This window comes from Pseudophryne corroboree, chromosome 1 (genome assembly GCF_028390025.1).
Source record: "Pseudophryne corroboree isolate aPseCor3 chromosome 1, aPseCor3.hap2, whole genome shotgun sequence".
In the NCBI taxonomy this organism is placed as follows: domain Eukaryota; kingdom Metazoa; phylum Chordata; class Amphibia; order Anura; family Myobatrachidae; genus Pseudophryne; species Pseudophryne corroboree.
In genome coordinates, this window is record NC_086444.1 from 1032675073 (window position 1) to 1032702227 (window position 27155).

Consider the following 27155-nt stretch of genomic DNA (forward strand, 5'->3'; position numbering starts at 1 on the left):
ATATTTTCATATTTATATGTGTAGGTTTAGCATAACGATGGCTATTAGGCTATGTATTCATTAGCTCGTACTTATCACGAGTATAGTCCATTGTGGATGATAGCCTGAGGATTTCTAGCTGGGTATTGTTATAGATCGTATTGTGTCTCACACAGTGTTTTTTTTAAATAACTTTTTTCTTCCTGTTTAGGGGTTGCCTAGCAACGATAAATGCCGGAGTAGTAATCCCTGCCCGGGGCGTCTGCAGACAGACTGAGTCCTGTGATTGGCGAGGACCAGTAGAGGTAAGCGTCATCAATGACGTCTAGAGCTTGGTGTTACCTGGCAACGGGACTCGCGTTCTCGCGATAGACTCCTCGCTCGACACTACAGTCTGACGTCACCTCTCCGCGACCCGGAAGCCGCACAGTGAATGAGCTGCAGCTGCAGACGCCAGGTCAGGTGAGTATGATTCCGTCAATGAGTGCTTGTTTGGGAGGGTATAAAGATGCTTGTCTGTATGGTACCACTTGTATATGACTTGTCCCTGAAGACGGGGGTGAACCCCCGAAACGGCGTAGGACCTAAATAAAGAATCTTCACTGCTTTATTCCGACTGCTGAGTGCCGCTGACTTCTGCATATATATATATATATATATATATACAGTACGGATGGTGTAATGGTTAGCATTACTGCCTCACAGCACTGAGGTCATGGGTTCAATTCCCACCATGGCCCTAACTGTGTGGAGTTTGTATATTCTCCCCGTACTTGCGTGGGTTTCCTCCGGGTACTCCGGTTTCCTCCCACAATCCAAAAATATACTGGTAGGTTAATTGGCTCTCAACAAAATTAACCCTAGTGTGAATGTGTGTGTGTGTGTGTGTGTGTGTGTGTGTACATGTGATAGGGAATATAGATTGTAAGCTCCACTGGGGCAGGGACTGATGTAAATGGCCAAATATTCTCTGTAAAGCGCTGCGGAATATGTGTGCGCTATATAAATAACTGGTAATAAATAATAAATAAATACATATATATATATAGGTAGAAAGCAAGGTGGCCCGGCACTCCCTTATACCTGGTCAAAGTAGTGGCTGCGGTGCCTTCCTGGTGACCGTGGTCACTATATGCATAGATTGGAAGAAGGCGGCACTCAGTCAGACTATCAATGAAAAATGTGGGTCATTTATTTAGACCAAATGGGCCCCATTTGGTCTAAATAAATGACCCACATTTTTCATTGATAGTCTGACTGAGTGCCGCCTTCTTCCAATCTATGTATATATATATATATATATATATATATATATATATAGTCCAAGAAAAGGATACATCACTCTAGGACTTAATAAAACATGCCTATGGCAACTTCAAGCAAAGCTGACAGCGCAGCATAGTTTGGTCAACGTTTCATTTAATATCTTAAATTTCGTCAGGACAATATCAAAAGTACAAACAAGCATGCTTACCTTATATACCAACACCACATACAGATTTGTCCACGCAGCACGAGCGTGTCCCGGACGGGGACTGATGACGTCACGGTCAAGCGACGTGCGCCCTCCGGCGCCGTTGTCATAGCAACCCGCCGGGTATAGCCGCACCAGTGCTGAGGGTCAAAAGACAGTAATTAAACACATATAAAACAAAATATGTATGCATACCAAAAACCCAAAGAAAAACATATACAATATGGTGAGGCCTAAGCACATAGAAAATATAATGTATAGATGACCTCCAGGTTTATCATAAGATTGTATGTGTCCAGAGGCCATCAGGTCCCTAAACGCACACAAGGATAATCATAGTTAATGCATATCCCTAAATTTACATGATATCATAGAATCTCAAAATCACTGGGAAAGCTACCCTTGAAATTAGGGAGAAAATCACCTCACTTATCATAACAAATGATGCAGATCACATGCAATTAAGTAGCGAGAAATGCATATAAAACAATCAAAGAAAAAAAGAAATCACAGAAAGCATCCTAGATTGTTAGATTCATTAAGCCCATTCGGGGCCAAGGTCCGCAATTCAAAGATCCAACGAGCCTCCTTACGGAGTAGAAGTGCTCCTCGTTCTCCCCCCCGGATGTCACAGGGGACATGATCGATGACTTTATGTCGCAAACTAGCCAGAGAGTGTTTGGCTTCAGGAAAGTGACGAGCTACTGGCTGTTCCTGGGGGGTACCCTCTAAGGCGGAGCGTATGGCTTGGCGATGTAGTGCCATTCTTTCCCTAAATTGGCGGATAGTCTTGCCAATATAAAGTAATCCACATGGGCATCTAATATAGTAGATAACATATGTGCTTTGACAAGACAGGATATGCTTGATCCGGATTTTCATACCCGAATGGGGGTTATTGAAAGTAGGGCCACATTCCATGGACCTACAGGTGGTGCAGCCCAGGCACTTGTAGCACCCCGGCTGACGGGCCAGAAAAGTCCTGGGAGTTGTGCTGTCCATATGAGAGATGTCATTTTTGACCAGCATGTCCCGAAGATTTCGTTTTCGTTTGTAGCTGGGCATGAGCTTACATTGTTTAATGGATTTGAGATCGGGGTCAGTGGTAAGTATGGGCCACAAACTTTTGCCCATCTGCATATTTTTCTGATTGAATGGATGGTATTCTTGTACAAATGGGATCCTGTTATCCTTACTGTTGCTTGGTGACTTTATGGATAGGACCTCTTGTCTAGGCAAGTCCAAAACCTGCTTCTTAATTGTTTGTAACTGGATGATATCATAACCCCGAACCACAAAGTCCTGTATCATCAGGTCAATACGCTTTTCAGCTTTCGCCAGAGTGTCCAAAGTACGGACAGCCCGTAAAAATTGTGATTTCGGTAGGCTGCCTACCACAAAACTCGGATGCTGGCTGTCTGCCCTCAGTATTGTATTGCGGTCCGTAGGTTTCTTATAGAGGTCTGTAGTAATATGCCCATCCTGTAGAGAAACTTCAACATCCAAATAATGGACCATTGTATCACTGATCTGATAAGTAAATTGTATATCAACATCCATCATATTGATTTGCTCCATTGCCAAACTGAATTCCAGACTGGTGCCCGACCAGATGATGAACAAGTCATCTATGTACCGGGTTAGGTACAGGATTTTAGATTGCATGTTGGGATTTAAAAGAAACAGATTTTTGTCAAGCTCGAACATGAAGATGTTAGCCAGGGATTGCCCGACGCAAGATCCCATGGCACAGCCCCGTTGTTGGACGTACCATTGTCGGTCGAATAGAAAGTAATTTCTTGTGAGAGACAAATTTAGCAAATCACAAAATAACCAATATCGGGACCTCTGTAAGCCAAGTTCCTCGTGAGGAATCTACGGACTGCTTGTACGCCTCGGCTGTGGGGGATGTTTGTGTATAATGATACCACGTCCAGTGTGCATAAAAAACATCCCTTCGGTAAAGCCGGTAAACTCACCAATTTTCTAAGAAAAGTTGAAGAGTAATTGAGATAGGTCGGTTGATCCTGAATGAGATCTTGCAAGAAACTATCTAGATACTGTGAGATGATATAGTAAATGGAGTCCCGGGCACTGATGATTGGACGCCCGGGTGGATGTGTAGAATTCTTATGCAACTTCGGAATGGAGTATAGAACTGGGGTTTTGGGATGGTCTATAGATAGTGCTTGACAGACTTTGTCCGTGATATAACCACTCTGAGTTGCTTCTCGTAGAACCGTGTCTAGTTCCTTCTTGAATGTTAGAGTTGGATCCGACCTTAGTTGTCTATAGACCTCAGTATCATTTAATTGTAGAAGTATGTCTTGCCGGTAGTATTCCAAATCCAGAACAACGACGCCCCCGCCCTTGTCGGCGGGGCGAATTACTATATCCTTATAGCCTTGTAAATTTTTTAAAGCTGCTCGCTCAGCCCTCGTGAGGTTGTTCCTGGGTGGAGGAGAGCTACTAGCATGCTCCATGACAAATTTATTAAGGGTTCTTGTGAACACTTTTAAGGAATTATTGGATGAAGAGGGATCGAAGGATGATTTGGGTCTAAATCTCTGTATCTGTGAGGATGGAAGCTGGACCGGTTGCTTATCAAAGAATTCTTTCAATCGTATCTGTCGAGTGAATTTATGGAGGTCCACTGTCCAATTAAATTTGTCGAATTCAGATGTTGGAATGAACGAGAGTCCTTTGTTAAGAACATTAATTTCTTCATCTGATAAAGTCCTACTGGACAGATTGAACACTATGTTCGTTTTTTTGCTGCACGCTTCTTGTTTGAAGATCCTTTGCCACTGGCCCCCTCGCCTACTTTTTTGGGGGGGACTTTGTGGTTCGGGGTTATGATATCATCCAGTTACAAACAATTAAGAAGCAGGTTTTGGACTTGCCTAGACAAGAGGTCCTATCCATAAAGTCACCAAGCAACAGTAAGGATAACAGGATCCCATTTGTACAAGAATACCATCCATTCAATCAGAAAAATATGCAGATGGGCAAAAGTTTGTGGCCCATACTTACCGCTGACCCCGATCTCAAATCCATTAAACAATGTAAGCTCATGCCCAGCTACAAACGAAAACGAAATCTTCGGGACATGCTGGTCAAAAATGACATCTCTCATATGGACAGCACAACTCCCAGGACTTTTCTGGCCCGTCAGCCGGGGTGCTACAAGTGCCTGGGCTGCACCACCTGTAGGTCCATGGAATGTGGCCCTACTTTCAATAACCCCCATTCGGGTATGAAAATCCGGATCAAGCATATCCTGTCTTGTCAAAGCACATATGTTATCTACTATATTAGATGCCCATGTGGATTACTTTATATTGGCAAGGCTATCCGCCAATTTAGGGAAAGAATGGCACTACATCGCCAAGCCATACGCTCCGCCTTAGAGGGTACCCCCCAGGAACAGCCAGTAGCTCGTCACTTTCGTGAAGCCAAACACTCTCTGGCTAGTTTGCGACATAAAGTCATCGATCATGTCCCTTGTGACATCCGGGGGGGAGACCGAGGAGCACTTCTACTCCGTAAGGAGGCTCGTTGGATCTTTGAATTGCGGACCTTGGCCCCGAATGGGCTTAATGAATCTAACAATCTAGGATGCTTTCTGTGATTTCTTTTTTTCTTTGATTGTTTTATATGCATTTCTCGCTACTTAATTGCATGTGATCTGCATCATTTGTTATGATAAGTGAGGTGATTTTCTCCCTAATTTCAAGGGTAGCTTTCCCAGTGATTTTGAGATTCTATGATATCATGTAAATTTAGGGATATGCATTAACTATGATTATCCTTGTGTGCGTTTAGGGACCTGATGGCCTCTGGACACATACAATCTTATGATAAACCTGGAGGTCATCTATACATTATATTTTCTATGTGCTTAGGCCTCACCATATTGTATATGTTTTTCTTTGGGTTTTTGGTATGCATACATATTTTGTTTTATATGTGTTTAATTACTGTCTTTTGACCCTCAGCACTGGTGCGGCTATACCCGGGGGGTTGCTATGACAACGGCGCCGGAGGGCACACGTCGCTTGACCGTGACGTCATCAGTCCCCGTCTGGGACCCGCTCGTGTTGCGTGGACAAATCTGTATGTGGTGTTGGTATATTAGGTAAGCATGCTTGTTTCTACTTTTGATATTGTCCTGACGAAATTTAAGATATTAAATGAAACGTTGACCAAACTATGCTGCGCTGTCCGCTTTGCTTGAAGTTGCCATAGGCATGTTTCATTAAGTCCTAGAGTGCCGTATCCTTTTCTTGGACTGTACAATATTATTTACTGGCACCTGGGCACCCCACACCGGATGGAATATAGGAGTGCCGGTCCTTGTTGCTGTTTGTTTATATATATATATATATATATATATATATATATATATACAACAATGAAGTGCAAAGGAGCACCTAATGGTGTTTAGAGCAAAAGGTGATAAATCACCCTGTGGAACGTGAGAAAGTGTAGAATTACAAAGTATAACTTATCTCTTTACACGTCTTCAATTCTGATGACACTTTGATGCATGTAAAAACAGAAAGAGAAACATAGTGTGTACTGTATAAAACCAGTAACTCTTAATTAGGAACCTAGCTGGTCCCAATAACCGAATAAGAGTATGTTGACATAAAAAAATATATAGATTTAATATACAGTCCTGAAGCAAATGCAGGTAACAAACGTACAGGATAAATGGATAAAATCAGCTTATCAGTCCACTCTGGGACCATTCACGGTTAAGCAGTAATTCCCAGTTTCATAACATTATGGCGAATAAGTAAAATTCCTGACGCAAATGCAGGTAACAAACGTACAGGATAATAGAATAAAAACAGCTTATCTGTCCACTCTGGGAAGTTCAGGGTTAAGCAGCAAGTCCCAATCCCAACGCGTTTCGTCCTATGGCAAAGGACTTCATCATAGTCCTTTGTCATAGGACGAAACGCGTTGGGATTGGGACTTGCTGCTTAACCCTGAACTTCCCAGAGTGGACAGATAAGCTGTTTTTATTCTATTATCCTGTACGTTTGTTACCTGCATTTGCGTCAGGAATTTTACTTATTCGCCATAATGTTATGAAACTGGGAATTACTGCTTAACCGTGAATGGTCCCAGAGTGGACTGATAAGCTGATTTTATCCATTTATCCTGTACGTTTGTTACCTGCATTTGCTTCAGGACTGTATATTAAATCTATATATTTTTTTATGTCAACATACTCTTATTCGGTTATTGGGACCAGCTAGGTTCCTAATTAAGAGTTACTGGTTTTATACAGTACACACTATGTTTCTCTTTCTGTTTTTACATGCATCAAAGTGTCATCAGAATTGAAGACGTGTAAAGAGATAAGTTATACTTTGTAATTCTACACTTTCTCACGTTCCACAGGGTGATTTATCACCTTTTGCTCTAAACACCATTAGGCGCTCCTTTGCACTTCATTGTTGTATATCTTCATCTCACCTCTGGGCAGGAGCTGCCACCCACTAAGAGTTGGGGGTTGTTTTAATTTTACTAGAGCCACATATTCATTATACACCGTTGTTTATATTAGGATCGTCCTAGGCGCTATTCTCTATTTTTTTCCATATATATATATATATATATATATATATATATAAAACAATGCACAGTAAAGATTGGATGTATATCACAGGGTACTTGCACTAAATAACCCTGAATGTATGCACTTGTTCTTAACTAACACTGTCTAGACGACATGTAGAATACTTAAGTGTCCTGTAAATGCACAGCACTGATGAAGCAGGCGGCATTACAGAGGAGGCATTGCCCACCAGTCCCAGAGTCAGCGTAGCATGTGTGTAATGGCGCCCAAATGCTGACATGGAGTGAGGGAGACAGAGAGATGCAGCTCCAGGGCGGGAACATTTACTCTAAATAGCGCCATGGGGCTGGGGGAGGGGCTACAGGTCAGAGCCTTATCCCCTTGCTGGACTTCACCACCGGGTACTGTGGGCCATAATAAAACGGTTATATATATATATATATATATATATATATATATAACAGACCTGTGCCCCTGCCCTGGTGGCCTAGTGGGGTCCCTGTGCCAACACAGTGTCCACCCCAGCGCGCACGGCCCGCCTCCTAATGGCCATGCCGGATCGCGATTTTCGGCGGGTCCTGCCTGGGGGACCCTCTTACCTCCTCCCTTGATGTGGCCACGCGATCCTGGAGAGCTGCGGCAAGTGTGTGCCATAGGTGAAGTACCGGAGCCTCCGCTGTAAGTACCCGGCAACCAGGGACGCGGTAGTATACAGCGCCGCCAGGGGAGGTGATGGAGCTGCTGCAGGAGATTTCAGAATGACATCTACCACTAAGAGTGCCTCTGCTGCAGCCCTTGAAGTCTTCTATCTTCTTTTAAAAAAGCTCTTTTCAGGGCTGCTGGAGCAACCCTGCCTGTTAATGTCCTGCCTGCAGGGCACCAACTTACAAACTGAGCTCCTGTGCACAGAGGTGGGGTTATAGAGGAGGCGGTGCTGAGCATCTTGGGAACAGTCAAAGCTTTTAGCCTGTTGGTGCCTCGGATCAAGATCCTACTCTACCCCCCCCCCCCCAATGTTATTCCCTGTGGAACCCCATTGTACCCCACTGCAGAAAAAAATGCTTTAAGAATGTGTAGTGTTAATAATTTATCTTGATAAATTAACAAAATGCAAAGTAAGTGAACAGAGGAGGAATCTAAATCAAATCAATGTTTGGTGTGACCACCCTTTGCCTTCAAAACAGCATAAATTCTTCTAGGTACACTTGCATACAGATTTTGAAGGACCTTAACAGGAAGGTTGTTCCAAACATCTTGGAGAACTAACCACAAACCTTCTGTGGATGTAGGTGTGCTCAAATCCTTCTGTCTCTTCATATAATCTCAGACAGACTCAATGATGTTGAGATCATGGCTATGTGGGGGCCATATAATCACTTCCAGGAGTCCTTGTTCTTCTTCACGCTGAAGATAGTTCTTAATGACATTGACTGTATGTTTGGGGTCGTTGTCCTGCTACAGAGTAAATTTGGAGCCAATCAGACGCCTCCCTGATGGTATTGCATGATGGATAAGTACCTGCCTGTATTTCTCAGCATTGAGGACACCATTAATCCTGACCAAATTCCCAACTACATTTGCTGAAATGCAGCCCCAAACTTGCAAGGAACCTCCACCATGCTTCACTGTTGCCTACAGACACTCATTATTGTTCCGCTCTCCAACCCTTCTGCAAACAAACTGCCTTCTATTACAGCCAAATATTTCACATTTTGGGGCATATTCATCATCCTTAAATTGTCACAATTTCTACATCCCTCAGGGAATGTAGAAATTATGACATTCATCAAACTCCAAAAAAGCATTTTTTTTGGAGTTTGAACGTGAAACTGTTTGTCATCCTGAGATGATGAACAGCCCCCGAATCTCTGCACAAGCTGCCGTTAATGGGCTGTGGCTGCCCCTGTTAATAATGTCCTGGTGGGAAAGGGGTGGCGGCAGGGGGCCGCAGTAGTACTGTTCCGGCTGGGGGGGGGGGGGGAAAAAGGGGGGGGGCGGGAATGTTCACAGCTACAGGGTGATTTCTGCAGCCGGAAAGACCCAGCAATAATGTGCTAGCAGGGGGTTGGGGTGGCTGAGACTGCAGCTGCAGTGCTCCATACTGCAGCCAGAGGGGAAAATTATCACTTTTCGAAAAACTGCCTTCTCAAAAAGACCAGTTTTTCGAAAGTGATAATTTTCTCATGGGGGCATGATGAATCATAAAAAAAATTGTGAGAGAATACAATGAGAATTGAAAACTAAAAATTCTCATTGCAAAATGTTTTCATGATGAGTATGCCGTTTCCACTAACAGTCCAGAGCATCTGCTGCCATTTTTCTGCACCCCGGTTCCTATGTTTTCTTGCATAGTTGAGATGAAACAAAGTCAATCCCATTATTAATGAGAGAGGGAAACAAGGAGACACACCTTCTGGTTACCTTATAAAAGAGAAGGAGTGACACCATTCTTATTGTGCTCATTGCTATGAATTTGGAATGAGTGAACACTATACGCCATTTAAGAACGAGACATAACAACTTTAGCATTCACATGGGCAGACTGGCCATCGCACATGTGCATGACACAGAAGCCTGTCGCTGGCAGCGTTCGCCTGACAGCTGCAGAGTGGAGGACACAGCTAAGGGGGGAGGGGGGACGCTGGACCTCGTTGGAGGGCTAAGTAATGATGAATACCAACTGCATATTCGATATTAAATGAAATATGCCAGTGATATTAGGACTCGTTATTAAATGGGGGCCTAAATAGTCTTGAAAAGTGGATTTATTTACAAAGGAATTAATGTAATTAGGGAGAGGATTCAGTCAAGATCTCGGTGGTTGGGATCCCTGCAGTCAAAATGCTGACGCCGGAATCCCGACCATCTTGGAATGCCGGTGCCGACATCCCGACAAGGTACACAACATCGGCCCCGGTATCCCAAACACTTGGGGCCTTAGGTTTAGGCTGCAGGGGGAGGGTTAACGTGGGTACACACCAGGGACGTGCGGTGAGCTAAATGGCTCAGGAGGCACTGGCTAACCCCAGAGCCAAATTTACATGCAATATATGAGCCAAAGAGTACATATGGGCATTATACACAGGTGCAGCATTATAAACTCCTGGAAATCTGGTGAGTTTTGATTACAGATGTGTGGAAAGGATACACAGGTGAGGCACTGCCTCACCTGCCATTGACTTTTTACTCCAGAGTTTGGGCTATAAAAATTATTAGAATAATGCAAAGAAGATATTTCAAACAAATTATCAGTATTTTTCATATATTTTATTCAGTCAAAACTCTGGTTTAAACGTAAGTATGACAGGAAAGGCTCTGCCTCACCCCACCGCACGTCACTGGTACACACTGGCCGATATATTGGGCGTTCTATTGAATGGCCGATATATCGCGGGTCTGTCGGCCAGTGTGTACGGGTGATATGTCTGTGAACTCTGACGTTCACAGACATATCGCGTTGGCCCCGCAGCACAGCTGACGGCCAATGTATCTACTGAAATATTGACGCATAGCTGTGTGTGTACGAGCGGACCAGCCGGCTGCCCGTACACATGCTGCGGCGGCCGGCGGTGATTGACAGCTGAACTTGGCGGGCATGTGTACACACCCGCCCAGTTCATGATGTCAGTTCCCGACGGATCTGGCAGTGTGTATGCACAGCACACTGCCCGATCCATCCATAGATATATCTGCAGATCAATTGATCTGCAGATATATCTATCAGTGTGTACCCACCTTTAAGCTGCGTGTATGTGTGTGTGGGTGTGTGTGTGTGTGGGGGGGGGGGGTGTTAAGTTTAGGCTGCAGGAACGAGGGGGGTAGGTTAGATGGCCCCATGGAGGGTTAGGGTTAGGCTGAGTGGGCAGGAGGGCTAGGTTTAGGCTGCGGAAAGGGGGGTTAAGTTCAGGCACCATCACGGAGGGTTAGGCTGCAGGGGAAGGGTGAGTGTTAGGTTTAGGCTGCAGAAAGGGAGGGTTAGGGGGCCATGGGGGAAGGTAAGTATAGTAACTGGGATACTTACCTTCCCACTGTCGGGATTGTCACTGTTGGGATACTGTGGTCGGTATTCTGACTGGCCGGCATCTGGACCGCCGGCATTTAGAATCCAACCCTCAGGGAGAACCTCATTCAAAATCAGTCAATATTTCCAACTTAATATAATTAGTAAATAATATTGTTCTATTAAAATAAGTTAACATTCATTTGGATCCCTAATATATGTATTAAATTATAATGTCCTTATTCATTGGTGAATTTCCTATTAGGCGCACGAGGCATGTGTCTAGGGGCGCCATTTTCTAGGAGGCGGCACTTGGATGCTTGTTTTATTACTGTCAATCTAAAAAATTCCCAGTAACTACAAAATATTTCCACTGTACTATATCATATTATTATTACCAGGTATTTATATAGTGCACATATTCCGCAGCACTTTACAGAGAGAATATTTGGCCATTCACATCAGTCCTTGCCCCAGTGGAGCTTACAATCTACTACAGTGGAGCTTACATTCGCAAACACATACATTCACTTTAGGATTAATATTTCGTTAGGAACCAATTAACCTACCAGTATATTTTTGGATTGTGAGAGGAAACCCACGCAAGCACGGAGAGAATATACAAACTCCACACAATTTGGGCCATGGTGGGAATCCAACCCATGACCTCAGTGCCGTGAAGCTGTTATGCTAACCATTACACCATTCGTACTGCCCAATGTCATCTTAAGTGGAGTGTGGAAGAGTAGTAAAGAAGGATACATAATTACAAATAAAATAAAATGTCATAGTTGATGGCTTGTTTTATATTATAGTCATATGCCAATCGCCAAATTAGAGCTTATAACCAAATAATGAAAATAATAAAATTGAAGGCTTTGGAGGGTGGCCATTACTGTTGTGCCTAGGGGTGACCTGACCCTTAAATCCACCCCTGCCCTCATTAATAATTAATATTTTGTGTCTTGTTATTAAAAACATATCAACTGCACTCATAACAAATGTATTCTGTCTCCTCAGATGATTGGTCAGAAAGATAGCTTTCCGGTGGTAATTTTTTAATGCTGCACATGATGGTTTTACCGTCACCATCCAAAGTCCAAATATCTGAATAGTAAATCTGGCGGTTTGGAAGGAGGTCCAGATATGGGCGATGGATTTGAACTGTCATCCAATCCGCCCTTTGGTAAACTTTCCCATTAGTTGCTGACTGACTTTGTGTGTTAGGAAATTTGAGTGCAAACTCCCATGTGTCCAGGATTGATGTGCAAGGTTAAGCATGACCTGATTATACAGCAGTTCATAAAATATCTAATCTATCTATCTATCTATCTATCTATCTATCTATCTATCTATCTATCTATCTATCTATCTTTCGATATACCCATCAGCAATAATAATATATGACACTGTGGCCCATGCAATCTGCTTGCAAAGGACAGTGCTCACACTACAGCCTCGTCTGCTCTGTGTGTGATGCTTGGCGCAAGGTGAAGGCGGACACCGGGACCTCACTCACCTCTACATCCCACACTCACACTCACGTGTGGTCAAGAGCCACGCGTGTAGCAACAGAGGTGACCTGCTGCCACAGCAGACACAGGCATCCCCCCCCCCCCCGCCCCCTTCTCCCCCCCCCCCCCCCCCCCCTCTGCAGCCGCTAATCCCCCGGGCCCCACCGCCGCCGCACACGCTTACTGCGCAGGGTTGCTGCTGAGTGGGCGCTTTATAAGCGCAGCCCCGGGGGAAGAAAGTGGGCGCTTTATAAGCGCAGCCCCGGGGGAAGAAGCGCTATATGCCCGTCTGCCTCACACAGCAGCATGGACTTCACAGTGATGGGACCGGCCACCATGCTCTCCCTCAGGGGCTCAGCCAAGATCAAGGAGAGGAGGGTGAGTTACTGTGCGGGCAGCCGGGGTGTGCCTGTGCCCGCAGACTCTTCTCCGGCGCAGCGCTGTGTGTGTCCTGCCGGTGCTCACATCTGTCTGTCATGTGTGTATTCACAGAGGACTCCGGTCTCCCACAAGGTGATAGAGAAGAGAAGACGCGACAGGATCAATCGCTGCCTCAGTGAGCTGGGGAAGACCGTGCCCATGGCGCTAGCCAAACAGGTGTGTGCCCTCCCAGCCTGTGCCCTGCTCTGCCGCCGCTCACCCACACTCCCCGCTACAGTACTTCATCCACACTCTGCCACTTGTTCCACTCTCTGCCTCCTCACCCACACACCTTGCTACAGTTCTTCATCCACACTCTCTGCCGCTCTGCCACACTTTTACTTCTTGTTCCACACTCTGCCGGCTCACCCACACTCCCTGTCATCCACACTCTTTGCCACCTCATCCACACACTTATTTTTACTTTAAAATCCTATTTTATTAACACAGTGAAACTTTATCCACATTAGTTATACCATCTTAATCCAGCCACACTGCCTTATTTTATCTATACCATCTTATTTCATCCACAGTCAATGTTATCCTTACAGTCTTATTTTATCAGCAGTCAGCACTGTTATTTTATCCGCATTGTCTTATTTCATCCACACTGTCTAATTTTATCAATACTTTGCTACTTTATCCACACGGTTTATTTTATCCTTATAATCTTATTTTATCCATACTGCCGTATTTCATCAACAATGTCCTATTTGTTAATTTAAAAACAAATATCATATATACCCTATATTATTTAATATCTTAACTAACCGAAGTGCTTGTATTCTTAGGCGCTATTGTGCAGGTTGAGTGTCACATATCTGAAAATCCGATATCAAAAGCCAAAAATTTTAAGCGTCACCAAGAGAGTATTTTGTGTATGTTCGCAAACTCTGATCCATGCACACAATTATTTAAAATGTTATAGAAAATTACCTTCAGGATATGTGTAAAAGGTGTATATGAAATATAAATGAATTTTGTGTTAAGAATGGGTCCCGTTCCCAAGATATCTCATTATGGAATACAAATATTCCAAAATACACAAACATCTGAAAACCAAAAATACTTCTGGCCCGCAGCATTTTGGATGTGGAAGACTGAACCTATATGTTAGAATTATTCACATCATATAGTACAATTAGAAAGATTTTACTTTAGGCTAATAGATCCAGTGCAACCGGCATATTATATTACAGATTGTAATATCACATATATTCAGCAATCTTATGCATTTTGTGAGTTAGCTAAAGTGAATAATGTTTATTACAGTATGTCTAGAACAAATGTTTGGCAGTGCCTCTTAAGAAGAATATGTATAATAAATGTAAGTCTTTTTTTCAGAACTCTGGTAAACTGGAAAAAGCTGAAATTTTGGAAATGACAGTTCAATATCTGAGAGCATTACATGCAGCAGATTTTCCTAGGGGCAGAGACAAAGGTGAGATATTGCTGGCTGATTGTCTCATTCTGGATAAGATGCAATTTTTTGTTAACATATACATATGTTCTCATTCAGTATTTATGATATACTGTACTAGAAACATAGACTGTGGTGGAGATTTATCAAAGTTTGGAGTGAGATAAAGTGAAGGGAGATAAGGGGGTATATTTACTACAAGTCGATTTAGGTCAATGTTGATTGAGTTAGGTTGATTTTTTTATTTTTTATTTGGTGTTTCAGGGTCTCAATCACGCATTTATAGCAGATGATTTTTGAAATCCTTTTTAAAAAAGTGTTCTTTAAAAAAAAAATAGTTAAATATCATGTTAGTAAATGTGTGATTTAGACCCTTAAACACAAAATTGATCATAAATTAACCAAACATCGACCAAAATCGACTTTTAGTAAATATATCCCCAGGTACCAACCAATCAGTTCCTAAACTGTCACATCCTGTAAAATAACAATTAGGAGCTAATTGGTGAGTACTTTATCTCTCTCCACTTTATCTGTCTCCTAGCTTTGATACATCTCCTGTTAATTAACTTTGCATTAACTTTGCAAGGAAAGCAGTTATCTGACACAGTTTGTCACAATAAATACATTGTTTCAATACTAGATAATGTAAAGTGACACCTGCAGGGCTGTAGCTAGGGTGTGTGACTGGTGCTAGGGGTGTGATGTGCCTTCCCCTTGTGTCCTGCTACAGTTCTGAGCACCTAGAAATACAAGTACCATTTTCACATTTCTCAAGTTATTTAATTGAATCCCAACCCTCCTTTTTCGTTATTTATTATTTTAGATTGCCTAGTGGGAAATACAGAGGATTATTATATAAAATTATCATTTTATTTACTATGAAACCTAAGTAATTACCACACATCATTCTGCTGAGCCATGCAGGGCATCATTGATTAGGATGTTCATGATGGGTTATAAATACATATCACAGGGGTGAATAGTGGCATTATGTGTCATACTGTATGTGACATTATGGGGGGTATTCAGTTCAAGTTGGAACTGCCGTCTTGTCGAAAAGATGTCAGTTGCCGACTTTTTTAGGTCGGATAGTGTTCCGACCTATTCAATTGGGCTGTCGATTTTCCGACAGGTCGGCAATTCCAACTTGTCGGAAAACACGTGGATTGGCGGATTAGCGGATCCACATGTTTTGTCGGATTCGCGGCAATGTCCGACAGGTTTTAGCCGCGTTTTCGTAAATGTCAATCCGACTTTAAGATTTTGCCACTAATTGAATACTGAAATATCGGATCCTTTCCGAAGGAAAGGATCCGACATCAATTGAATACACCCCTATGTGATCCTGGGCAATAACTGTACAGATGAATAAGTGTTAAAGTATCTTCTGTTCCAGACATTCATTTATATCGTTGCCTCCCTACAGATCTCCTGTCCGAGTTTGCCAATTATTTCCACTATGGCTATCACGAGTGTATGAAAAACCTTGTTCACTACCTGACAACAGTAGAGAGAATGGAGACTAAGGACACCAAGTACGCTCGAATTGTGGCCTTCCTCCAGTCTAAAGCACACCTGACCACGGAGCCTCTTTTCAGCTCACTGCAGGAGGTGGATGTGTCATGTCAGCTGCACTCCTCCCCACCTGATTACCCAAGCCCCAGTGACACCTCTTTTACACAGAATTCAGGCGGTTCATTCTCATGGCATGGCACTACCAGGAGTCCCACACTGAATTATCTCACAGGCCCCGCTACCATGCCTCTACCGTGCACGCCACCCCAGCAATCCCAGCATAGCAGCTTCTTGTCCCAGATGCAGAGTCTGGACAGACATTACCTCAACTTGCTGGGACACTCCCATCCCAATAGTTTCAGCATGAACGGTGCACAGCATCCTGCTGTCCTGTGACACTGACAATCATCACCTTACAGTTCCTGTGCAATGTTCAGAGGCCTTTATTTCCCATACTGCACCACTGTAATTAAGGACTAAACTTGTAACCATATGAGAGACAAAAAACTGAAATTATTATTGTCGAAGCAGGTGCATTTACAGCCTCTATATAATATGTCTTAAGAAGCAAAAAGACAAGTTCTTGTATGTTTGACACTAGTTATGCAGCATTCATATAGCTGCCGTAAGTGAAACCAGGATGCTTAAATCTAGTCAAAGAGCAATGTGTACCGTCGGTGTGTCAGCAGTGTGCACATCTGTAGTTACCTCCAATAAAAGTGTAATGACAATTATGAAACAGAACTGCATGCCAGCACCACCCCACATAAACCTCTACTCCTGAGGACGAACCATTTGTTTCCCGGCTCAGCTACAGAACTCAAGGGTTGCCATTGTCCCTACTATGTAAATACTTCTATTGTAATGTGGTCATTAATTTATTGATACAGTGTGCTATACTTTTTCTATGTGGACTGTACAAAGTTATATATATTTATACTGTAAAATTGTAATAAAAATCTTTACACTTACAGTTCTGTGTTTGTCTTTCTTATGCAATTATTACCCTAAATCTGGCTATAACTGTGATCAATAATGTTATTAGACAGATGAATTGAAACTGTTATAATAGGAGCGCAATAATCAGCATATAAACATAATTGCAATTATAATGTTGCCAAAAAAAGAAAGTATAAAAATTGTCCTGAGCACTTTAGTGATCTATTGTATTGTACCACGTTGGTATAGTTATATAATATAGGAAATATATGTGTGATCTAGTTACCCTGCAGCCACATACTACTGTTATCACATTCAGATGACAGAACGGTGGCAGAGGAAATATCAGGAAGGCTGTCAGACACTGAGCACAGGATAAACGGACACATGAAAATTATATAAAAGTGAAAATGAAAGAATTCGGTTCAAGTGAATGTAAGATAAAGAGTAAATGACAGAAGGCAAAATATATTTTGTTTTGCTGATATTGGAGTCTGTTTAAAAGGATAAAAAATAATGATTTTTTTTTTCCATAATTTACTATCATTTTTGTTATTATTATTATATATTTTAATAGTACTTAGAATATTATGTAAAAATAAATAAATGTAAAAGTATTTTAAAGCATCACGTCCAAAACTAGTTTTAGGAGAGATGAGATACATTAAGTAGATATAAATGAAAGTTATTGTAACTGAATTTCTAAGGAGACTTTTTTGTCTAATAGGCAGGGATAAAGACATTGCCAAACCAGCAGTGGGGGAAGAGGTCAAGGAGTGATTTGACCTGCAATTTGTATCTATGAGCTGCACTCTGACCTGAGAGATGGCCTGGTGTCATCCTAAGCTCTGCTCTCCATTCCACATACTCATGTCTTGCCTTGCCATGCGGTCTTTGAAAAAATGCCTGATTACACCTCTTTCTCACCCTGGATATTACCAAATCACTTATATACTCTCTTACTACTTTCTGCATTGGCTATTGCAACCTCCTCTTCTCTGGCCTTCCATCATATATACAGTATATGTCCTCTACAATCTGTTTTAAATGATGCAGAAAGACGGATCTTATTCTTTTCACACTCCACATTCCCTACATCAGTCTGCAAATCCATACAGTGGCTTCCCACTTACTACTCACCTTCAAAGCCCTCTCCACATCTTTATATATATTAGACCTTATCAAGAGATACACTCTTTTTTGTCATCTTATCTCTGCCTATGACCTGCGCCACCTCTCTCTCCCACCTCAAAGACTTCTTCTGTGCTGCTTCAAGTGCTGTCACAAAACCCAACAATTAGCTCTAGCAGTGTTTTCCAACTTCTGCCCTTAAGGCACATTAACAGGCCATGTTTTAAGGAAAACCATACTTGAGCACAGGTGACTTAATTATTATTAGTTCTTTTTTTATTTAACCCTCTGCGCTCAAGCATGGATATTCTTAAAACCTGGACCGTTAGTGTACCTTGAGGACCGAGGTTGGGAAACACTGAGCTATAGTTTACCCACACCTGATATTACTACCTCTGAGTGTTCGTTTAAGAAGTCTAGAAAGGGAGATTTATCAAACTTTCAAAACATGAAAAGTGGAGGTGCTGCCATAACAGTGAATCAGAATCTAGTTATTTATCCAGCACAGTCTAGAAAATGGTAGCTGGAACATGATAGGGTGCTATGGGCAACATCTCCACATTTCCTATTTGAATGTATGATAAATCGCAAGTTAAGTGTTGACAAATTTGCTATGTTATACTACCCCATAATACCCTAGGAGCAGATTTAATTAGCTGTAGAAGCCATCAGAATAGGACCTGGTAGCTTCCGCAGTTTAACTAGAGAAAGCAGAGTGTGCTCGCAGCCTATGGAGGTGCGAGCAGAACATGCCTACAGTTATAGGCAGATAAATGCACAAATGAATCTGCCCATTTCAGTTATAAATCATTTTATGTAATTAACAGGTAAACTTAACATCTATTTTAGTCTTCCAGAAAGAAAATCCTAGTTTCAACATTTATGTAACTCTTTTCTATCACTGATTTTATTGTTAATTTCTTACTTGTGTGACAATAATATCACTGACACTCATTTCCTTTATGTTTTACTTATGTTATACAGTTCTTTTATATGTGGCTTATTTTCTCCGTGGTGATAATATTGTATTATCTCTTCAGCTTCCCTGTTGGTTTTTAGCTATGAGCTCAATCTCTGCTGCTTTAAACTTATATGTTCAACTGGTAGCTAGCTGCCTTTGGTGTCCTTTCATACATACTTTACATATATTACTCTGTCTGTCTATGTATAATCTGTCTATCTGTGTATGCAGATGTCAGCTCCTTTTGTATCCACTTGTGTTCATTAGGAAAATTCAAATTTTGCAGTGAGAAGACAAACATGCACATTTATACACAAATATATATATATATATACACATACACACATATATATATATATATGTGTGAAGAACAATAGATACAAGGGCACACAGATAACACTAGAAGGGGCACACTAAGCACGTGATAAGTGATTTGTGTATTGTAAAAATATACAAGTAAGTGAATAAATACTTCAATTTTAAATGACACTCCTCCATATAATGGGTGGCAGCAACCTTAAACAATGTGATATGTGCTTGGAAACACATATAAGACGTGAAACTAAACAAGTGGAGAAAAGGGCGCCTTCTAGTGTCTAAAATATATAACGTGGACCGAGTGTTAATAAAAGGACACTACTTATCTGCTGCAAAAATTTCTTCGGTCACATGACCAATGTGGATATATAAAAAAGATAAGACAAATATAACAGTGCGTACAGTTTTCACACCATTGTTTCACCATTTTTAGATACAACTAATTTTATGGTGAAACAATGGTGTGAAAAATGTACGCGCTATGTTATATTTGTCTTATCTTATTTATATATCCACATTGGTCATGTGACCGAAGAAATTTTTGCATCAGATAAGTAGTGTCCTTTTATTAACACATTATATATTTTAGACACTAGAAGGCGCCCTTTTCTCCACTTGTTTAATATATATATATATAGCAAATTAAGATCCGGCACTCAGCTATCCCAGATCGGGTGCCTTGCTCCAGTGCCCCCCACCATGGGGCGCATCCCCTATTACTCACATAACTTTACAGAGGGCAGCACTCGGAGACTGTTAACTTAGTGAACAAGTGAAGAATTGTATTCAACGTTTTGGGGCCCTTGTCCCCTTCGTCAGAATACAGCAAAATCCTGACGAAGGGGACAAGGGCCCCAAAATGTTGAATACATTTCTTCACTGGTTCACTAAGTTCACAGTCTCCAAGTGCTGCCCTCTGGAAAGTTTTATATATATATATATATATATACACACACACACACAGGTTGAGTATCCCTTATCCAAAATTCAAAATCCCACATTTTTGGGTCTCCTACTGAGATAATGACATATACATTATATATTATGTGTATATATAGATATATTATATAGATATATAATATAATATAATATAATATAATATATAGATGTATGTGTCATTATCTCAGTAGGGGAACCAAAAATGTGTGATTTTGAATTTTGGATAAGGGATACTCAACCTGTATATATATATATATATATATATATATATATATATATATATATAACATTTATTTATTTTTTAAGTTATATTGAACACTGATATTGTATGAGCATGAATGGTGTTAGAAAGGACAGTGTTAAAAGTAATTTAGTAAATCATGGTATTGGGGTATTCTTCATTACAGGTGTATGACTGTATGTTTCTCAAACTCAGTGTGTTTATAGTCAAATTCAACTGCCAAATCCAGCTAAGCAAACTTTATAAAAAAAAAATATTGAATTTGAAAAAATATTATTTTTTACCTGGTTTGTCAACTAAGAGCACAGATATATTAAACTGGGGAAAATTTCTGCCTATGGTAAATACCCCCTCTCCTCTTAATAATAAAGACTTGTGCATGGTTGTGAATGGCTTCAAGAGAAATTTTGTTCACATTTGCTCTCAAGTTAATTGACATAAAATTGAAGAAAATGAAGGCGTACTAAACCTATTACTTACTGAACAGAGCCTGCTATTTATACAGTATCTGCAAATTCAGAAAGGAAGAGAAATAGATCTATTTTTTTTCTTTGAATGGGTAGGAAAAATAATTAATATTGTAATACTTTTTCTGAAAAATATTTAATTATTCTCTACATATTAGAAAAGTTATCTAAATGACAAATAACGATAAAGAATTCCACATACATAATGATACGGTATATGGCTAATATACCGCCTGTTGGGATCCCAGCGTTCAGGATCCCGACACCAGAATCCCGACAGGCGACTAAATGCCGGCGATCGGAATCCCAACAGCAGACCCGTCTTCCCACTTAGGTGGTGGGTCCTAGCTCCAATAGTCAGGTATGATGATGATTATTATTATTATTATTATTATTATTATTATTATTATGTGTTACTTCTGGAGTGTAGTGGGATTCCCTTATACCATTTTCATTAATATGTTATTACATTTGTCTTCACTTTAATCTTTTTTTTTTTTTGTAAATAAAATCACAACTTTTAAAACAATTGTAGCAACTCCATAAACAAGGCGTTATTATTTTACTATAATTTACTATAATTGATGATCTCTGATAGAAACGCTGACACAGAATACGTCACTTCATGCTGCTAGATTTATCAATTACCAGAATTGACCCCCACAGTTACCGCCATCTGCAGATTACAATTGCCTGTTGTAGCCTATGGACTACACATCATAGAAACATAGATTTATCTAGTCTGCCTTTTTTTTTACATTGCAGCTATAGGTCCGGAGTCATAGGTGTTTCTATAATGGGTGCAAGGAGTGCAGTGCACATGGGCCCCTGGGTCCAGAAGAGCCCACATCACACACCCTGCACCCATCATTTATACTTACCCCTCCAGAGTCCCGCTGTGGTAGCCCTGCACTGCAGATAAAAGTCACTTGGAAAATGGCCGCTGTGGCCATTTTCAAGTGATTTGCGCATGCGCACTGAAGATGTTCCTGAAGACCTGCACATGCGCAGTAGACTGGCATAATGCCAGAGTCCACTCGCTGAAGGAGAGAAGTGGGCCCGCAACGGAGGCTGCACGTGGGCCCTCTCCTCTCTTAAAACACATTAAAAATGCCCGTCTGGCGGGTCCCCTCGGAACCCTCCACCGGAAATGGACGCTGTGCATGTCCGACAGCATACAGAGCACAATGCAGGGAATCTGTGTACCTGCAGGTATATAATGATACACTCACCCACTATCTCTCCCAGATTGCATTGAATATGCGATCAATGATAAATGGGCCCATAGTCCTTTCTATTACTCCTTGTAGTTGTATGAAGGACCATTGTGTGTTGGGTACCTCTGCATTGTGCTGTGGTTATTATTTGGCATCTGTATTCAGGACTTATAGCCTCAATTCTTATTTGTTGGGCAAAAGTCGAACCTGACACAGTTTAGCTTTCCAAAAAAAGATTAAATATGTGAGATCGGCTTAGCAAGGGGAGATTGATTCACAGCAGATTGTGATTAAACATGTTTTCCCTTCTCCCACAATGCATGAATTAATATGTCTGTATTCTTTTTTCTTTGCATCTTTTCTTTAAATAAGTTGTGTAGGGCCGATTTCCAATCAAATCCCTACAAAAAAAGAAACAAAAGAAAAAAGCTGCCAGTGTTTTTTTTTCTTTTTCCGGAGCTAATTCGTAGCAATAGCTCTGAATGGGACAATCCCTTGTTTCTTGGGTTTCACCCTTGAGTAGGTAAGAATAAATATAATCATCTCCATGAAATCAAAGGTTCTACACTGTTCTGTGGAACAAAGCTACACGATTCCCTTTTTTACCAGGCTAGGAGTCTTGAGTCGGCACAGGGCTCCCTCCTTTTCCTTAATACAGAGCTCACTTGTGCTTCCAAGCGTTATTGAACAAACAGATAGCCATGTAGCCATGCTGTAACCACACCACCACAGTCTATCCCAAAGCCACTGGGACCCTCTATAGAATGGGCTGTGCAGGTGCCTCTCCGGCAGCTGTCTGCAGTGCAAGGAACATGTCCTAATCTCATCCTTGCCCAAGAGAAAGTTAACAGGTGTAAGAGTGGATGCCGGTGTGCGAGTACAGTTTGTGCCCAGTTTATAAGTCCTTTGGGCACAGCATAATAGGTTAGATAGTCACAGGTATTGTTAACTGCTAGAATACTGGGTCCTTTTATTACATAGATATAATCTGTTTGGCATTTTTTTATTTTTTGGAGGGGGGAAGTTATAACTAAGATCATTCTACATAAAGTTAAATTGTAACAGTAAAATAAATACAGAAAAAATGAATTATTATACAATTATGTTGGTACTTTTCTACGTTTAGTTGGGAGGACATTTCCCTATACATTAACCACTTATTCCTCTTTGTCATGGAGTTGTTGCTTTTAAGTCATCTCTTATTAGGATAAAGGCATATTTAAATGGGTGGAAATGCAGATGACCACTTTAAATTCTATAAACATACGGGGTTTGGGCTGTAATGCCGTCAGTCAGGATACCAGAGGTCAGCAACCAGCACCCGGGATCCCGGCCCCAAGAATGCTGTCGGGGGAGCAGGCACAATGGAGCCACTTATGGGCTCGCTATGCAGCAGGCTCGGTGGCTTGCTGTTCTTGCCACAGGTTGTATTGCCACTCTATGGGTGTCTCCTTTAGGGTATTTCTGTAATTTATTTTTGAAATGTAAAGAAATATGATTATAGCAAGAATACCGAATAATGGGGGTCATTCCGAGTTGTTCGCTCGTTGCCGATTTTCGCAATGGAGCGATTAAGGCAAAAATGCACATGGTTCGCAGTGCGCATGCGGTTAGTATTTTACCACAAAACTTAGTAGATTTACTCACGCCCGAACGAAGATTTTTCATCGTTGAAGTGATCGGAGTGTGATTGACAGGAAGTGGGTGTTTCTGGGCGGAAACTGACCGTTTTCTGGGAATGTGCAGAAAAACGCAGGCATGCCAGGGAAAAACACGGGAGTGTCTGGAGAAACGGGGGAGTGGCTGGCCGGACGCTGGGCGTGTGTGTGACGTCAATCCAGGAACGAAACGGCCTGAGCTGATCGCTATTTGTGAGTAGGTCTGGAGCTACTCAGAAACTGCTAAGAAATTTCTTTTCGCTATTCTGCGAATCTTTCGTTCGCAATTCTGCTAAGCTAAGATACACTCCCAGAGGGCGGCGGCTTAGCGTGTGCAATGCTGCTAAAAGCAGCTAGCGAGCGAACAACTCTGAATGTAAGGAGATTCTATCTATCTATCTATCTATCTATCTATCTATCTATCTATCTATCTATCTATCTATCTATCTCTTACGTCCTAGAGGATGCTGGGGACTCCGTAAGGACCATGGGGTATAGACGGGCTCCGCAGGAGACATGGGCAGTCTAAGACTTTAGATGGATGTGAACTGGCTCCTCCCTCTATGCCCCTCCTCCAGACCTCAGTTAGATCCTGTGCCCAGAGGAGACTGGATGCACTGCAGGGGAGCTCTACTGAGTTTCTCTGAAAATACTTTTGTTAGGTTTTTTATTTTCAGGGAGCACTGCTGGCAACAGGCTCCCTGCTTCATGGGACTGAGGGGAGAGACGCAGACCTACTTTACTGATAGGCTCTGCGTTTTAGTCTACTGGACACCATTAGCTCCAGAGGGTCGGAACACAGGTGTCATCCTCGCTGTTCGTCCCAGAGCCGCGCCGCCGTCCTCCTCACAGAGCCGGAAGATAGAAGCCGGGTAAGTATATGAAGCAAGAAGACTTCAAAGGCGGCAGAAGACTTCAGATCTTCACTGAGGTACCGAGCAGCAGTCGCGCTGCGCGCCATTGCTCCCACACACACACAAGGCACAGCATGGGTGCAGGGCGCAGGAGGGGGGGGCCTTGGGCAGCAATAATTACCTCAAATGAAACTGGCAGCATTCTTAGATACTGCGGAGGCAGTATATTATATAACCCCCGCCAGTATAAATAAATGAGCGGGACCGAAGCCCGCCGTCGAGGGGGCGGGGCTTGATCCTCCAGCACTAACCAGCGCCATTTACTCCACAGCATGCTGCAGAGAAGCTGCTCCCGGACTCTCCCCTGCTGAACACAGTAACAGGGGGCAAAAACGAGGGGGGGGGGCACATTATTTGGTGCAAAATTGTATATTTATATAGCGCTATTTAGGCTGGGACTTTTGGTTTCAGTATATTGTGGCGCTGGGTGTGTGCTGGCATACTCTCTCTCTGTCTCTCCAAAGGGCCTTATTGGGGGCTGTCCCCATATTCATATATCCCAGTGTGTGTGGGGGTGTCAGTACGTGTGTGTCGACATGTCTGAAGCGGAAGGCTCGTTTAGGGAGGATGCAGAGCAGATGGTGGTGGTGTATCCGACACCTGATTGGTTGGACATGTGGAATGTGTTAAATGCTAATGTGACTTTATTACATAAGAGATTGGACAAAGCAGAGTCCAAGGAAAAAGCAGGGAGTCAATCCATGGCTTTGGCTGTGTCAGAAGACCCTTCAGGGTCCTATAAACGTCCCTTTTCCCAGGTAGCAGACACTGATACCGACACGGATTCTGACTCAAGTGTCGACTATGATGATGCGAGGTTACACCCAAGAGTGGCCAAGAGTATTTAACGTTTCCCCCATCTCATGAGCTGAACACTTTATTTGAAAAGGCTTGGGAAACTCCAGACTAGAGACTGCAGGTTGCCAAGAGAATTATTATGGCGTATCCTTTCCCCTCAAAGGACAGGTTATGGTGGGAATCCTCGCCCACGGTGGACAAGGCCTTGACGCGCTTATCCAAAGAGGTGGCGCTACCGTCCCCGGACACGGCGGCCCTAAAGGATCCTGCGGATCGCAGGCAGGAAACTACCTTAAAATCAATTTACGCGCATACGGGAGCCCTACTCAGGCCAGCAGTAGCGTCGGCATGGGTTGGTAGAGCAATTGCAGCGTGGGTAGATAACTTGTCAACGGACATTGACACCTTAGATAAGGAGAGTATTTTGTTGACCTTGGGTCACATTAAGGACACAGCGTTATATATGAGAGAGGCTGCGAGAGATATTGGGCTGTTGGGTTCAAGAGCCAATGCCATGGCAGTTTCTGCTAGAAGGTACCTGTGGACCGGTCAATGGACAGGTGATGCTGATTCAAAGAGACATATGGAGGCTTTGCCTTACAAGGGTGAAGTTTTATTTGGGGAGGGCCTCGCGGACCTGGTTTCCACAGCTACCGCAGGTAAGTCTTCTTTTTTGCCTTATGTCCCCCCACAGCAAAAGAAGACACCTCAATTCCAGATGCAGTCCTTTCGTTCGCATAAGTTCAGAAAGGGTCGGGGCTCTTCCTTCCTTGCCAGAGGTAAAGGTAGAGGGAAAAGAACACCAGCTACAGTTAGTTCCCAGGAACAAAAATCCTCCCTGGCCTCTACAAAATTCACCACATGACGCTGGGGCTCCGCTGCAGGAGTCCGCACCGTTGGGGGCACGTCTTCGTCTCTTCAGCCAGGTCTGGGTTCAGTCGGATTTGGATCCTTGGGTGATCGAAATTGTATCCCAAGGCTACAAACTGGAGTTCGAAGATGTGCCTCCACACCGATTTTTCAAAACGGCCTTGCCAGCTTCTCCCCCAGAGAGGGAAACAGTTTCAGCTGCCATACAAAAACTGTGTCAACAGCAGGTGATTATCAAGGTTCCCCTAGGGCAACAGGGAATAGGGTTTTATTCAACCCTGTTTGTGGTCCCGAAGCCTAATGGCTCGGTCAGACCAATTCTGAATCTAAAATCCCTGAACCTATATTTGAAAAGGTTCAAATTCAAGATGGAATCTCTCCGGGCAGTGATCTCCAGCCTGGAGGGGGGGGATTTTATGGTGTTACTAGACATAAAGGATGCATACCTTCATGTCCCCATATATCCGCCTCATCAGGCGTACCGGAGATTCGCTGTACAGGATTATCATTACCAGTTTCAGACGTTGCCGTTTGGGCTTTCCACGGCCCCGAGAATTTTCACCAAGGTAATGGCGGAAATGATGGTGCTCCTGCGCAAGCAAGGAGTCACAATTATCCCATACTTGGATGATCTCCTGATAAAGGCGAGATCGAGAGATCAGTTACTGAAAAGCGTGTCTCTCTCCCTGAGAGTACTACAACAACACGGCTGGATTCTAAATCTACCAAAGTTGCAGTTGGTTCCGACGACTCGGCTGTCATTTTTGGGCATGATTCTGGACAC

At 42.5% G+C, this 27155-nt stretch overlaps 1 protein-coding gene across 3 annotated transcripts; it reads left to right on the forward strand.

Moving 5' to 3' along the window:
- Positions 1–351: 351 nt before the first annotated feature.
- On the forward strand, positions 352–16852 carry HELT (helt bHLH transcription factor). Of its 3 annotated transcripts, XM_063920735.1 has the most exons (6): positions 352–441; positions 12067–12799; positions 12836–12938; positions 13053–13157; positions 14325–14421; positions 15830–16852. In XM_063920735.1, exons 3-6 carry the CDS (start codon positions 12867–12869, stop codon positions 16312–16314), a joined length of 759 nt encoding a protein of 252 aa, XP_063776805.1. In that variant the 5' UTR covers positions 352–441; positions 12067–12799; positions 12836–12866; the 3' UTR covers positions 16315–16852. The 3 variants fall into 3 exon arrangements, with proteins under 3 accessions (XP_063776805.1, XP_063776804.1, XP_063776806.1); XM_063920734.1 differs by having other exon boundaries at positions 12836–13157; XM_063920736.1 differs by lacking the exon at positions 12836–12938 and having other exon boundaries at positions 12067–12232.
- Positions 16853–27155: the final 10303 nt, after the last annotated feature.

Bases quoted from the DNA above. Each gene is read 5' to 3' on its own strand.
- HELT (XM_063920734.1), top strand. From the start codon at position 12,867: ATGGACTTCACAGTGATGGGACCGGCCACCATGCTCTCCCTCAGGGGC. The intron at 13,158-14,324 runs GTGTGTGCCCTC...TCTTTTTTTCAG, and splicing joins CCATGGCGCTAGCCAAACAG to AACTCTGGTAAACTGGAAAA. The intron at 14,422-15,829 runs GTGAGATATTGC...GCCTCCCTACAG, and splicing joins TCCTAGGGGCAGAGACAAAG to ATCTCCTGTCCGAGTTTGCC.